This window comes from Crotalus tigris, unplaced genomic scaffold (genome assembly GCF_016545835.1).
Source record: "Crotalus tigris isolate CLP2741 ecotype Arizona unplaced genomic scaffold, ASM1654583v1 scf7180000019068.10715455, whole genome shotgun sequence".
In the NCBI taxonomy this organism is placed as follows: domain Eukaryota; kingdom Metazoa; phylum Chordata; class Lepidosauria; order Squamata; family Viperidae; genus Crotalus; species Crotalus tigris.
This window is the reverse complement of record NW_024097358.1, coordinates 1,124,748-1,137,136: the sequence shown is the minus strand read 5'-3', so window position 1 is coordinate 1,137,136 and position 12,389 is coordinate 1,124,748. Positions and strand designations below refer to the sequence as shown.

Sequence of the window (12,389 nt, the reverse complement as noted above, 5' to 3'; positions counted from 1 at the left end):
CCTGCCAGTGGCAGCTGCAGAAAGGGAGAGTGGTGGAAGCGAGGAGGAGAGGAAGAGAAAGTGAAGTCTCAACCCCCCAAAAGTCAGGCGGAAGGGCAGAGCTGGCACTTCAGCCTGCCTTAAGGCACCCAGATCTGAACTAGAGGAAGATCCCGACGAACACGCAACGGCGGCAGATTCAGACATCTGCAGGGTGGCCGTCTGGATTGGGGCAACGCCAAGCCTGCTTTGCCCGAAGCAGCGATGCTGGGACAGCACCGGAGAGGTGAAACCTCGCTTGCAACTTTTAGCACCGGGCAAGCCAGCCTCCGGGTCCCGCCAGCCTCGCCCAGATGCGCGGGAGGCCGGTGGAATCGTGGCACGATGGAGTCCGGCGAATCTGGAGGGTCTCCATCTCCGCCCCCCGTTCATTTTTTTCCCCCTTCCTCCTAGTCTTGGGAACTGGGCTGGGCTCCTTCTCCCGTCCTTAGAGACGCCTCCAACGATCGCAATCCTGAATACTGTCCTGGTTACCGACCGCGCCACGAGGCTTCCAGCCTGCGCGCACTTACCGGGGCCTCGCTCCCCACGCGCCCTCCATCTGGGGCGGCTTGCAGGGAGCGTGAGCGCGCCTTCGCCCTCTGGGGGCTTGGCAAGGGACCAAAACCGGTGGCGCTGCCTGCGCGCTGGGGAAACGGAGCCAAACCCGGAGGAGGAGAGGAGGAGGAGGAGGAGGAAGGAGGCGCGCCACTTCCTCGATTGCCCGGCCGGGGGAGGGGTCTTCCGGCTCGGCAAGGCGGGTCTGAGTGGCCGCCTCCGGCTTCTAGGGCGGCGCAAGGCGAGGACGGGCGGTGCAACCGTGGAAGTTCTGCGGCAGGCGAGCCCGGGCAGCGCACCCAGCTGGGTCTGGAGAGGAGCCAGAGCGCCGGGAAGAGCTGCGAGGGTTTCCGCTTAGCGCGCGCGCGCGCCAGCCTGGGTTTCCACCAAGCGTCCCCTCCCTTTGTCCATCCCATCCAGTGGTTTGACCCCAGGCATCACTTAACGACCAGGGGGTTGGACTAGACGACCTCCAAGGTCCCTTCCGACTCTCTTCTTCTGTGATTTCTTAGCGTCCGCGCTCTGCCTGCCTTCGTGTGATCTTGACTCTATCCCTCTATTAATGCAGCCTCTGATAATACAGAGGCCATTAAACCCTTCTAATTAAGAATAAATAAATGGGTGTAACTTTAACTATCGCATGATTTTTTTGTGACGTAAGTAATCCAAAGCCTAACATAGCTTCAAAAAGTCCATATATTTGGAGGTTAAATGAGTTAAAGAAGCATTAGTGAAGGTTGTAAGCAACTTTTCAAAACTGCCGATAGTTTTGCCGCTCTGCAAACAGAGCAATTTGTAAACGTAACTTAAAGAAAATGTTGGCTATTAGTGGCTTTGCAGACCTCAAGTCAGGACATTCTAGAAAGAAAAGAAAAAAATAATTCCTGGCAAGGGAAGCGTAAATACATTGTGTCCATGTAAATCCATTAAAAACCTTTCAGTCAACGTGAATCAATCCTTTTCTTATTTATGATGCGTTGCTTGCAATCAAAGCAAGAGAAGTGAGAATTGTGGAGAACGTTACAACTAAATGCAGGAGTTTCTTATGAGCAGCGAGCAAATCAAAGGCACCACTGCAGTTATTTCTTCCAGGGTTAAGTCAGTTTCCATGTTGCTGCTCTTGGCAGCTAACAGATGCTGGCTGCTGCAGATGGTTGCCCCAGGAAAATGTAGCCTAGAGCTCTGGAAATCTCCTTGAGTGATCCTCAACTTAGCAAATACATAAAAACTGAAATGTCAAGTTCTGGTTCTTAAGACATACAAGTGATCGAGTTGAATGCCCCCCTGCCCCACACCTTCTAAGTTCATGGCAAAGCTTCTAATCTCCATATCACTGACCTTTTCTTTTTCAATTGAGAATAGAGCTGGAAGGGACTTGAAGCAGGAGACCCTAGACCAGGGGTAGGCAACCTTGGCCCTTTCATGACCCGTGGACTTCAACTCCCAGAATTCGTCAGCCAGCATGGCTCAGCATGGAAACCTCTCCCTTTCCCCTCAGCATGGCTGGCTCAGGAATTCTGGGAGTTGAAGTCCACGAGTCATGAAAGAGCCAAGGTTGCCTACCCCTGTCCTATACCATTTCAGACAAGTGGCTGTCCAGTTTTTTCTTGAAAACCTCCAGGGATGAAACACCCTTCCTTCCTTCCTTCCTTCCTTCCTCCCCTCTTTTATATGGCCCTCCACAAGTGCATTGAGAGTCTTACAAGACTGCTGCACATTCAGACCTGCAGAATGATATCAATAGACCAGATTAGGAAACTAAAGTTATGAAAGCTGTCGCTACTTTTCCTGTAGAGATTCAGTAACAGAATGTGTCTCTCCCTTCTCTGCCATTATTCTCAAGAAAACTTGGCAGGGTCAAGACTTTCTGTTTTTTTTTCTTTTTCTTTTCCTTTCTGAGTTTGCATTGGTTTTTTTTTTACTATTGTTTAAAAATATACATATATATTTTTTTTAAAGTTCCATTTTGCAGTATATGGAATCTTCCCTTAAGTACAAGCAGGCTGGAGCATAAAAATTATATTTTATTAACTGTAGTGCTACTATTACAAGAGATAACTTTTAAAATAGGCAAATTATTTCCATGTACAATCAGCAATAGAAAAACATTAGATTAATTGTATTCTAATTTATAAATATATATATTTATATTTAAACATTTAATGATAATATTTCATATCAAAAGACAGCACTAACATGCAATGAAATAATATAAAGACTCTACAGGGCTGTACTTTACAATTAGTGCCTAACGTTTTAATTTCCAAAGTGTAAAAAAAAAAAAAAGAAAAATTCAGTGTGTACAAAACCATAATAAAATACGGTTAACCATCAATAATTACAAGACATTGAAAAAGAGTGAAATCACAACAAAGAATATATTTATTTCAAAAAGGAGTCTATAAAAAAATAAACTAATGATTCCAAATTGCACTGTAGACAGTGGTCATTAAATGCACAAGAGAGAGGCAATCACTTGTAGCTGTCTTATATTGCTTTTTTTTTTTCACCATCCAGAAAAAAAAGGGGGGGGGAATGTCTGTGCAAGTACTTGGGAAACATTAATGGACAAGAGACTCACAAAAGCATCTGGGATCCTTCCTTTTTTGTATTTGTGCAACATTGTGAAAACACTTTAGTATTTGCCGATAGTCAAATATTTGCCAGAAAACCCCCAAACAGAGACTAAATTATTAAATTGCAAAAATGCAAGTCTAAGTAATGTGGACAAGGATTTAGGGGTGTGGTGGAAGTTGCAAGTAGAAACAGTCTGTCATCTAGCCTTCAACATCTGATGAACGTGTTTTGTGGGACACTTGGGAAACTGTCCTAACTGAAGAAATATAAAAATGTTGAATAGCCTCAGGACTCCACTTGTAAATCCGTCCCCTAATCTGGGGTATCTCTTTGGGTTGAGTGGAGTTTGGTACTTGAAAAATATTTCCATGCTGGCCTTTCATTCTTTGTCTTTCTCCGATTCTTCCAGAAGTTTTGGACTTCAGTTCCTAGAGTTCCTAGCACCACAGCCAAAGACTAGGATTTATAGGAAATCAAGTCCTAACCCATCTGGAAGATACCAGATTGGAGGAAAGATCTTGCAGCTCATTGGACCAAATCTGTTCTTGAAAACCAGTTAATTCATTTTGACTTGGAAGGAGCAAACCTCTAAAAAAAAATACGTTTGGATTCTTTTTTAAAGGAAGGAAAATAGGCATCCCCCCCCCCTTTCCAGTTCTAAAATGTGCCCCTCAATCCTTGTTATATGTCAACATTCAGAGTGTCAAGAGTTTTTCAATCTCCATGCCTCCGTAGCTCAGCAAGTCTTCTGGGACAGTTTGATGGTGACTGTCTTCACTTCTGTGTATTCTGAGAGAGCGTATTCTCCTCTGTAGAAGAACAAGTTTTTTGAGTTTAAGTTACAAGTACTTTAGCATGCCTGGAAGTAACTCCATGTTTACTTCCCTCCGCACCCCAGTTTAACATACTAACGTGAAATGTCCCTCATCCTTGCAAGAGGGTAATCTTTCCAGAAGTGGCATGAAAAGGCAGATGGGCTTGGATGGACATCCTTCAGAACCAAAGGTGAAAAGAAACTATCTCGATGTTAAATTTCAACTCCTTTGGTTTTCAGAACATCTGAGTCAAATTATGATTGTGTTCTTAAAAATATATTCACATATCTGACAGAACAGAATCACAAAGGTCCATTCTCTGACATTGAGATGCATAAGGTACATGAAGGCTTACACCAGGGGTGTCAAACTCAATTTCATTGAGGGCTGCATCAGCATTGAAGTTGCCCTCAGGTGGGCAGGGTGTGTGTGGCCAGGGTGGGTGCAGCTTACTGGGTGGGCATGGATGGAGTGGGTGTGGCCTACTGGGTGGATGTGGATGGAGTGGGTGTGACCTACTGGGTGGGCATGGCCAGCTCTACATCATTCGCGTCAAGGATGCCTATGGGAGCCTGGGCAGGAGTGGGACAGATCTGAGGGTCTCTGGCAGAAGGAGGTGGGACCAGGGCAAGTGCCAAGGCATGGTCCATTTCTTCATATCTCACAAAGGATGACACCTCCCCAGCATGCACTCAGGGGGCGTGGGCCGACACGGCAGGGGCTGGTTCCTCCCTATTTCCAAACGGCCTTGTGGAGCTAAGACTGAATGCATTTCAGCATAGATGGCCACCACAAAATTGTACATTGGCTCCCAGCCAGCCTGGGCCAGGGCCAAGGCAGCGGGGGCCATTCCCTCACTGTTTGCAGGATGGCTTCGCGGGCCACATGAAACCACTTTGTGGCCACATCTGGCCCCCGGGCCTTGTGTTTGACATGTCTGGCTTACACACTCATGTACACTTTCAGCAGTATTCCGAAGAACAATTCTTGAATATTCTAATTATATTTAAATTTGTAGGGGGTAGAAAATCATTTTAAAATTCTTGGCTTGTGCCTCCGGCTCCAAATATGATTATCTTTAAAATTCCTGCATGCCTCGGAATCCAACTATGTGAACATGTGCCTCACTAAATCAACTTCCTTCTCCTTGGTTTTCCCCTGATGTTCCCCAGATGTGTGGTTGTCAACTCCCAGAATTCTTGGCAATGGTTATGCCCATAGGAGAATTCAAGAACCCAGTTCACAAATCCAGTTTGAGGCAATTGCTTTAACAACTTGTTATCCAAGTATTGTTGGCACCTTATATGGTGACAATAAAGGGACTTTTCTCTTTGCCAGTGCCCATTTGCAGAACAGCGAGTCAAAACCTTATTTGTCTGGATATTTTAAACTGGTTTATTATCGTGGATAATATGATCTGTTTATTTCCTGTCTTTATTGCTGTAAATAATACCATGAGAAAGAGAGAGAGAGAGAGACTCTTTAAATCAATCTTGACTCTTGGTGACTGTCTGGAGAGCCCCTTTAGTTTTCTTGCCCATTTCTAGTCTCTTGTTTTAATCACTTCACCAAACTGGCTTCAAACTATAACTTTAGGAATTATTTTTGTGTAGGTCATCTTGGTAAAATGAAGGGTGGACTATAAATAAAAATGCCACCCTAAGGATCATAGGCTTATGGCCTAAGTAGAGGTTTAATGAGAAATAATGTGTATTCTTTGGGAAGATCTGCAAATGCAAGGTTCATCCAGGCTGCAAGGTCAAGAGCACATGGGAATAAGGAACTCCAGGCCAAAACAAAAACCAAAACCAAAAACAAAAAAGCCCACCCTCTAAGCCAAGACAAAGGAAAATTAGATTCTTGATTCTTGTTCCTGCCATTCCCCAGCTTTATTTTCCTTCAAAAACAAGAAATCGGACTTACAGTTCTCTGCCATTTCCAGACATTTTAAAACCACCAAAGGGCGCTTGTGCAAAGAAGGAGTTGTAGCAATTGATCCTGTGAAAACCAAGACAGATTAGTAATTAATACACTCTACTGTATGGGAAGAGCTGTGCTGAGCCTTGCTGTGCTTAACTTCGTTTTGTTGAAGGAACCATACCGTTTTCTCGATGAAATAAATAACCGCTTTCTAGCTCAGTAATCCCTGAATCTGCTCTGATTTTGAAAACTTCAGAATTTGTTCATGCAAAGCAGGGGCTCTGCAACTGAGCCAGGACCCTTGTGCTTCCTGATTCGTTGCTATATCCCAAGTACATTGGAAGTTTCCTAATGAGAGAGAAAAGAGTAAAGGAGGGGAGAAGGAAGTAGGAAGGTTGGAGGAGAAGAGGAGAAGTGGGGAGAAAGGGAAGGAGAGTGGTGAAGGAGAGGAGAGGAAAAAGAGGGAAGTAGGGAAGAGAAGAAAGGGAGAAAGAAGGTAGAGAAGAAGGGTATGGATACGGTGAAAGGGGAAATGGGCAAGCAACACCAAAAGTCATGTGTATGTATTTATTTCATTTTATTAAAAGTATCTTATATATGAATGTAAAAAGAATGTATGTTAACATCTGATAAATATTACGGTATATGTATGGGGGAGAGCTTGGAAAAATAAAAAAATTATTAAAAAAAAAAAAAGAAAGTTTCCTAATGCTGGGTCTAACAATTGGTTGTTGAGCAGCATGCAGCTTTTAAGGGATTCAGTTCAGTGTCTTTCCAACTCCTCTCTAGGATTATCAAACAAAAAAGATGCCCTAGTACAATGATGGTGAACCTTTTAGACACTGAGTGCCCCCAAACCACCCTGTCCCCTCTGCCCCCGCTCTGGCCCCCCACGCCCCACCCCGCTCACCCACAGGGCCACCCACCGCCCACTGCACCAGATCGCCCAGGCAGCCCTGCAGCGCCATGGCGGCTATGCCCTCCACTTGTGCCCTGCAGCATCATCTGCACGTCTTATCCCCGCTGCCCAGCTGCCGTGTCCTTGGCTGCACTGCTCCACACGGGCCACACCTGGGGGCGACTCTTCACTGGGGGGGGGCTGATGATGAGGTGGCCACAGGGAAAGCGGGGCTGGGGCAAAGACATACATGCCCACAAAGAGGGCTCTGCGTGCCGCCTCTGGCACACGTGACATAGGTTCGCCACCACTGTCCTAGTATTAAACCGTAGCTCCAACATACTTAGACACAGCCAAACAAGTGACACTATGACTTAGCACGATGCATTAACCCAACGTACGACACTCTATTCCTTTCTAGGTAGCTTCATGCATCAACTAGTCCAACGAAAAACACCTTAATGTACTCTAAGATCAGAAGATAAGGAGGAGAGGACACAGACTTACAGAAATAGTCCTCGACTTACAACAGTTTACTTAGCGACCGTTCAAAGTTACTATGGCACCGAAAAAAGGGACTTATGACATTTTTCAGGGTTATGACCTTTGCAGCCTTCCCCCCACGTGGTCACATGATGAAAATCCAGATGCTTGGCAACTGGTTCATACTTATGACCGTTGCTATGTCCCAGGCAGTCACGTGATCCTCTTTTGCCACCTTCTGGCAAGCAAAGTCAATGGGTTAGCTGGTTTCACTTAACAAATCGGGTTAGTAACTTATCAACTTGCAGTGATTCACTTAACAGCGGGGGCAAGAAAGGTTGTTAAAATGGGGCAAAACACGCTTAATAAAGGTCTCACTGAACACCAGAAATTTTGGGCTCCATAGTGGTCATTAGGTCGTGTACTTTGTCTACGATGCCTGCAAACTGAAGATTGAAGTGCAATGACTTATCGAAACCATTTTCTGCTGGGAAAAAAAAATTAGCCTCTCACCAAATGGTGCCAGACTGTAGTGCCGATGCTAATGACAAAGCTCTATCCAGGTTCTTCGTAAACACCGCCGCCGTGAGTCCGTATTCTGTGTTATTGGCCCTCTGAATGACTTCTTCTAGGCTTTTAAACTTTGTTATGGGCTGCACAGGTCCAAAAATCTGTTGACATCAAAACCACGGCCATCAGAAGATGAATAAATTGAGCTACCTGCTTTTACTCAAGGTTATGATTATTGAGCAAACACATGGTCCCCATCTGGTGTCCTTCAGTTGCGTTGTCGTGTCAGGACAAAATTCTGTGAACTGAAGTCCCAAAACATTTTGGACAGCACCAGGTGAAGAAGACCAAATGCCTTACTTTGATCCATGCACCTCTTTATTATTGTTATTTTTTAGGGTGAATGGACACGATTATGAATGAAAATAGATGCTTTGTTCATCACCCCAAATAGATGTCGACACTGTGTGCGAGTTGGGTGGCTACATAAATTTGATTCAAAAATCAACCAATCAGTACCTCCTCTTTGGCAATTCGCATATTGTCTGTGACTTCTGAAAAAATGGTGGGCTTGATGAACAGGCCACAGTCGCCCATCGCTAAACCACCACATTCCAGCTTGGCGCCTTCTTTCTTCCCGCTTTCGATCAGGTCCAAGATCTTGTCAAACTGCTGCTGATCAATCTGTCAAAATAAAAATGCACGTCACACACTGCTCATAGAAGAACTAGAAATAGATGCTAATAGTGTGCCACACTGATCAACTTGGGGCTTATTTCTCATCCATGCTTTAAGAGTCTTCCTCATGGAAAACATAACGCATCTAATGTTTAATAATGTTTAAGAGAACCAGTTTGATCCAGTGGTTAAAGCACCAGGCTAGAAATCAGGACACTGTGAATTCTAGTCCCACCTTAGCCAAAAAAACCAACTTTAGGGACCAATCACCAGGAGACGGTGAGTTCTAGTCATGAAAGCCAGCTGGATGACTCTGGGGACCAATCACCAGGAGATGGTGAGTTCTAGTCCCGCTTTAGCCATGAAAGATGATTGTTCCTGGCCAGTTCCTTTCTCTTAGCCCAACTCACCTCACAGAGTGGTTGTTGTGAGGAAAATAGGAGAAGGAAGATATGTTGGATATTTTCACCACCCTGACTTGTTTGTAAAACAAATATTAAAAGCAGCATACAAATAAAGTAAAAAAAAAATGTTTCAGTCCAGTCCAGACATAATTACTTTTCCAGAATCTGTTTCTTCCTTGGACTGTATGAAAACTTTAATAAAAGCAATGGAGTCTTCCACACACTGCTGGTAATAATGTATTACAACTTTCAGGAAGTATTTTCCTTGGGAGATATTTGCTAATGAAAAAGAAAGAGTTTCTTTTTTTCTTTTTTTATCATAAGCAGGAAAGAACAAGCAGGGGAGCTGAAAACGACAACAGATTTATTACGGTATAGAAATTCACTAAAGAACAGAGTAGACACCAAATGAACGTGTGTGTGTGTGTGTGTGTGTGTGTGTGTGTGTGTGTGTGTGTGAATGACTTAATTTTTCCTTGGTCAAGGAACTCATGGAGGTTTTTTTTTAAAAAAAAATAAAAAATAAACTACATCAGATGAAGTAGAAATGAAGAAATGGTGCGACAGCGACACCGTATGTAGCAACAAAGATGCTGTCTCCTAGTTCTTAAATCATGTTCACGCTTTTTATTATGGAGTTTTATCATGGAATTATGCTGATGTTTGTTTCTTTTTATAGTCTATTTTATTGTACACCACTCAGAATCACATTTTACGATGGCTGGCTATATAAATGGGATGAATAAACAAATGGGACAAACAAGAGCTTTCAAGGCAGACCTTTTCACAGAAAGAGCCGGGGTTATAAATAAGAAAAAGCAATGTACAAGTCTGTATCTCAGCAGATTATATCTATACCCCCTCCAGTTAAGAAGTGCTGCTTTATACCACATTATAAGCACACTGGATATTTTAACAAACGGCACCAAAGGCCTAGGATAAAGTAGACAGTTCTTCAAAGGCCATATAATACCTGTGGTCCCTGCTCAGTTTGGAAATCAAATGGGTCTCCCACGAGTCGCTTCTTTGCATATTCCACGCTGCGTTTGACAAATTCCGGATATATCTGCTCCTCTACAAAAACCCGCGAAGCTGCCGTGCAGCATTGGCCTTGGTTGAAAAAGACACCCTGGTGGGCACAATCCACAGCTAACTCCACTGGAAAGAGGTCAGAGGGTAAGAGGTAAAAACATGAGCACAGAAAATTATGATATGCTAAGACCACTTCCCTGCTTGAGCATGGGGCAGACTAGAAGACCTCCAAGGTCCTATTCTAGTCTAGTCTAGTCTAGTCTATTATTATTCTATTCCATTCCATTCCGTATTTTCTACTCTACTCCACTCTACTCTACTCCACTCCACTCCACTCCACTCCACTCCACTCCACTCTATTCTATTCTGAATTCTATTCTATTCTATTCTATTCTATTCTATTCTATTCTATTCTATTCTATTCTATTCTATATATATTGCACCCTGAAATTTAAACAATCATGGCTTTCCTCCCCCTTCTTTTTCATCTATCTACACTATTAACTCCTCCCCACCCCAACAGTACAGCTTCATAGTTTCTACACGCTGCCTTGAAAGGAAGGAATGAAGATATTGAAGGGGTAGCAGAAATGTCCAAATTGGACCCCACTCACAGTCAGCATCTGCACAAACAATGCAAGGATTCTTCCCACCCAGCTCAAGAGTCACCCGCTTGAGATTGCTTTTTGAAGCGGCTTCTTTGATCAGCTTTCCAACCTATGCCCAAAAAAAGGGGGGGGGAGAGAATGTGAGATCCCTAGCTTTTGCCCCACAAAAAGGAGAAAACCCTGTTCCGAATATTTTGTTCAGTCAGAGAAAGAGCCAACTAGGAGTTTGCTAAGATTGTTTTCCAAGAGCAACTGAAATCTCCCAAATATGGGCATTTAAGTCTGACTCTAACACAAGGCTATGTTCATTTTCTAATATTAGGCAGAATCGACCTGAAAACCATTTTGAGTTTTTGAACTTCCTGAAGAGAAAGATTGGGGGGGGGGGGATAGGATAACTGTCTTCCAGTATTTGAGGGACTGCCACAGAGAAAAGGGGATTGATTTATTCTCCTGAGGGCAGGACAAGAAGTAAGAAGGGTGGAAACTTGTTAAAGAGAGTTCCAACTTAGATAAGAAGGAGAAATTTTCTGATAGTGAGAATAATTAATCAATGGAACAGCTTGCCTCCCAGAGTTGAGGGTGCTCCATCACTGGAGGTTTTCAAGAAGAGACAAGAAAGAAGAAAGAAAGAAAGAAGAAGAAAGAAGAAAGAAGGAAGGAAGGAAGGAGGGAGGGAGGGAGGAGGGAGGAAGGAAGAAAGAAAGAAAGAAAGAAAGAATGAAAGAAAGAAAGATGGCAAAGTACAAAGCAATTCAAAGAAAAAGAGAGGAAAGATTTTTAGCCAGTAAAGATTTAATTTCACATTCTGCCTTTCAGTCAAACTTCTTAGCTGGACAGGTGCTTCCAGACTTCTCTTTTCTTTTCTTTTTTCTTTTTGGCATCATAGCCTAACATGGCTCTTTCGCACAATTTTTAAACCATTAAAACTGCATTATGTTTCAGTCACTCGTCTTATACATTCTGTTAAGACGTATGTAAAAGAAACGAAAAACATTCCTGAAGGGAAAAAAAAAACACATTGTCTTCCACAAATGCTCCTATGCTCACAGTTTCAATGTTTTTTAAGTAAGTCCAGCAGAAATGCATGTACCCGTTTGGAATATTTGATCATATGTTCCATGGTGGATGAGCCCAGCTAGCTGGCTGCCAAAAGTTTCAAAAACATAAAGCAGGAGCAGATCTGGTTGGTTCTCACCTGGGAGAAAAGTAGACATCCCAGAGAAGCAAGGAAGGAAGGAAGGAAGGAAGGAAGGAAGGAAGGAAGGAAGGAAGGAAGGAAGGAAGGAAGGAAGGAAGGAAGGAAGGAAGGAAGGAAGATTTGTACACATCCTCAGCCACCCTCGGTCCAACCATGTCCATGTCAACTCAGATATTTGTACTAAACCAGAGGTCCCCAACCTTTTGGGCACCAGGGACTGGTTCCGTGGAGAAAGATTTTTCCACGGACTGGAGAGTGTGTGGTTTTGTGTGCTGCCTGCAACCCACGGATGGGGCTTTGCTTTTTTGTGTGGACCAGTTGCTGGCATGCTGTGGCTCAGACTGGAGGTTGGATACCCCTGTACTAGACAATTAACCCCCATCACTGACCTCTCAGCCAGATCTTGGAAATTTGCTTCCCTCTAATAATTGCTTTGAGAAACCTTCACAATCAACAGCCCAGAAAGAGGGGGAAAACTCTTTTGCAACAATCAAGGATTCACCATTAGATGGTGCTGCTCCATGCCAAGATTCCCAACTGAAAGGCATTGGCCAGGCCTTTGGTGCTGACAGCAATTTCTCATAATTACAGGCGGGCATCTCAAGCGTGCAAGAAAAACCATAACAGATGGAAACTGACAGGAGGCTGGCAAGGACATTAAATCCTCAATGCCAAATACCATAAGTG

General features: G+C 43.8%; 2 protein-coding genes across 5 annotated transcripts in view; both read right to left on the bottom strand.

Moving 5' to 3' along the window:
- LRRK1 (leucine rich repeat kinase 1) overlaps positions 1 to 1,171 on the bottom strand; it is a 58,269-nt gene extending 57,098 nt beyond the window's left edge. The window contains exon 1 of one of the 4 annotated variants that reach the window (XM_039359095.1): positions 552 to 1,171. The gene's annotated coding sequence lies outside the window, so the exon portion shown is untranslated. Of the gene's footprint in view, position 1; positions 426 to 551 lie in introns of those variants that run through there. The other 3 variants (XM_039359092.1, XM_039359094.1, XM_039359093.1) reach the window with 3 other exon arrangements.
- Positions 1,172 to 3,072: 1,901 nt separating this feature from the next.
- Positions 3,073 to 12,389, bottom strand: part of ALDH1A3 (aldehyde dehydrogenase 1 family member A3) — a 31,846-nt gene continuing 22,529 nt past the window's right edge. The window contains exons 8-13 of the mRNA XM_039359176.1: positions 10,508 to 10,610; positions 9,835 to 10,019; positions 8,299 to 8,463; positions 7,783 to 7,940; positions 5,892 to 5,966; positions 3,073 to 3,962 (exon numbers count right to left, since the gene is read on the bottom strand). Of these exons, the coding sequence (XP_039215110.1) occupies positions 3,890 to 3,962; positions 5,892 to 5,966; positions 7,783 to 7,940; positions 8,299 to 8,463; positions 9,835 to 10,019; positions 10,508 to 10,610 (759 nt within the window). The 3' untranslated portion in view covers positions 3,073 to 3,889. The remainder of the gene's footprint in view (positions 3,963 to 5,891; positions 5,967 to 7,782; positions 7,941 to 8,298; positions 8,464 to 9,834; positions 10,020 to 10,507; positions 10,611 to 12,389) is intronic.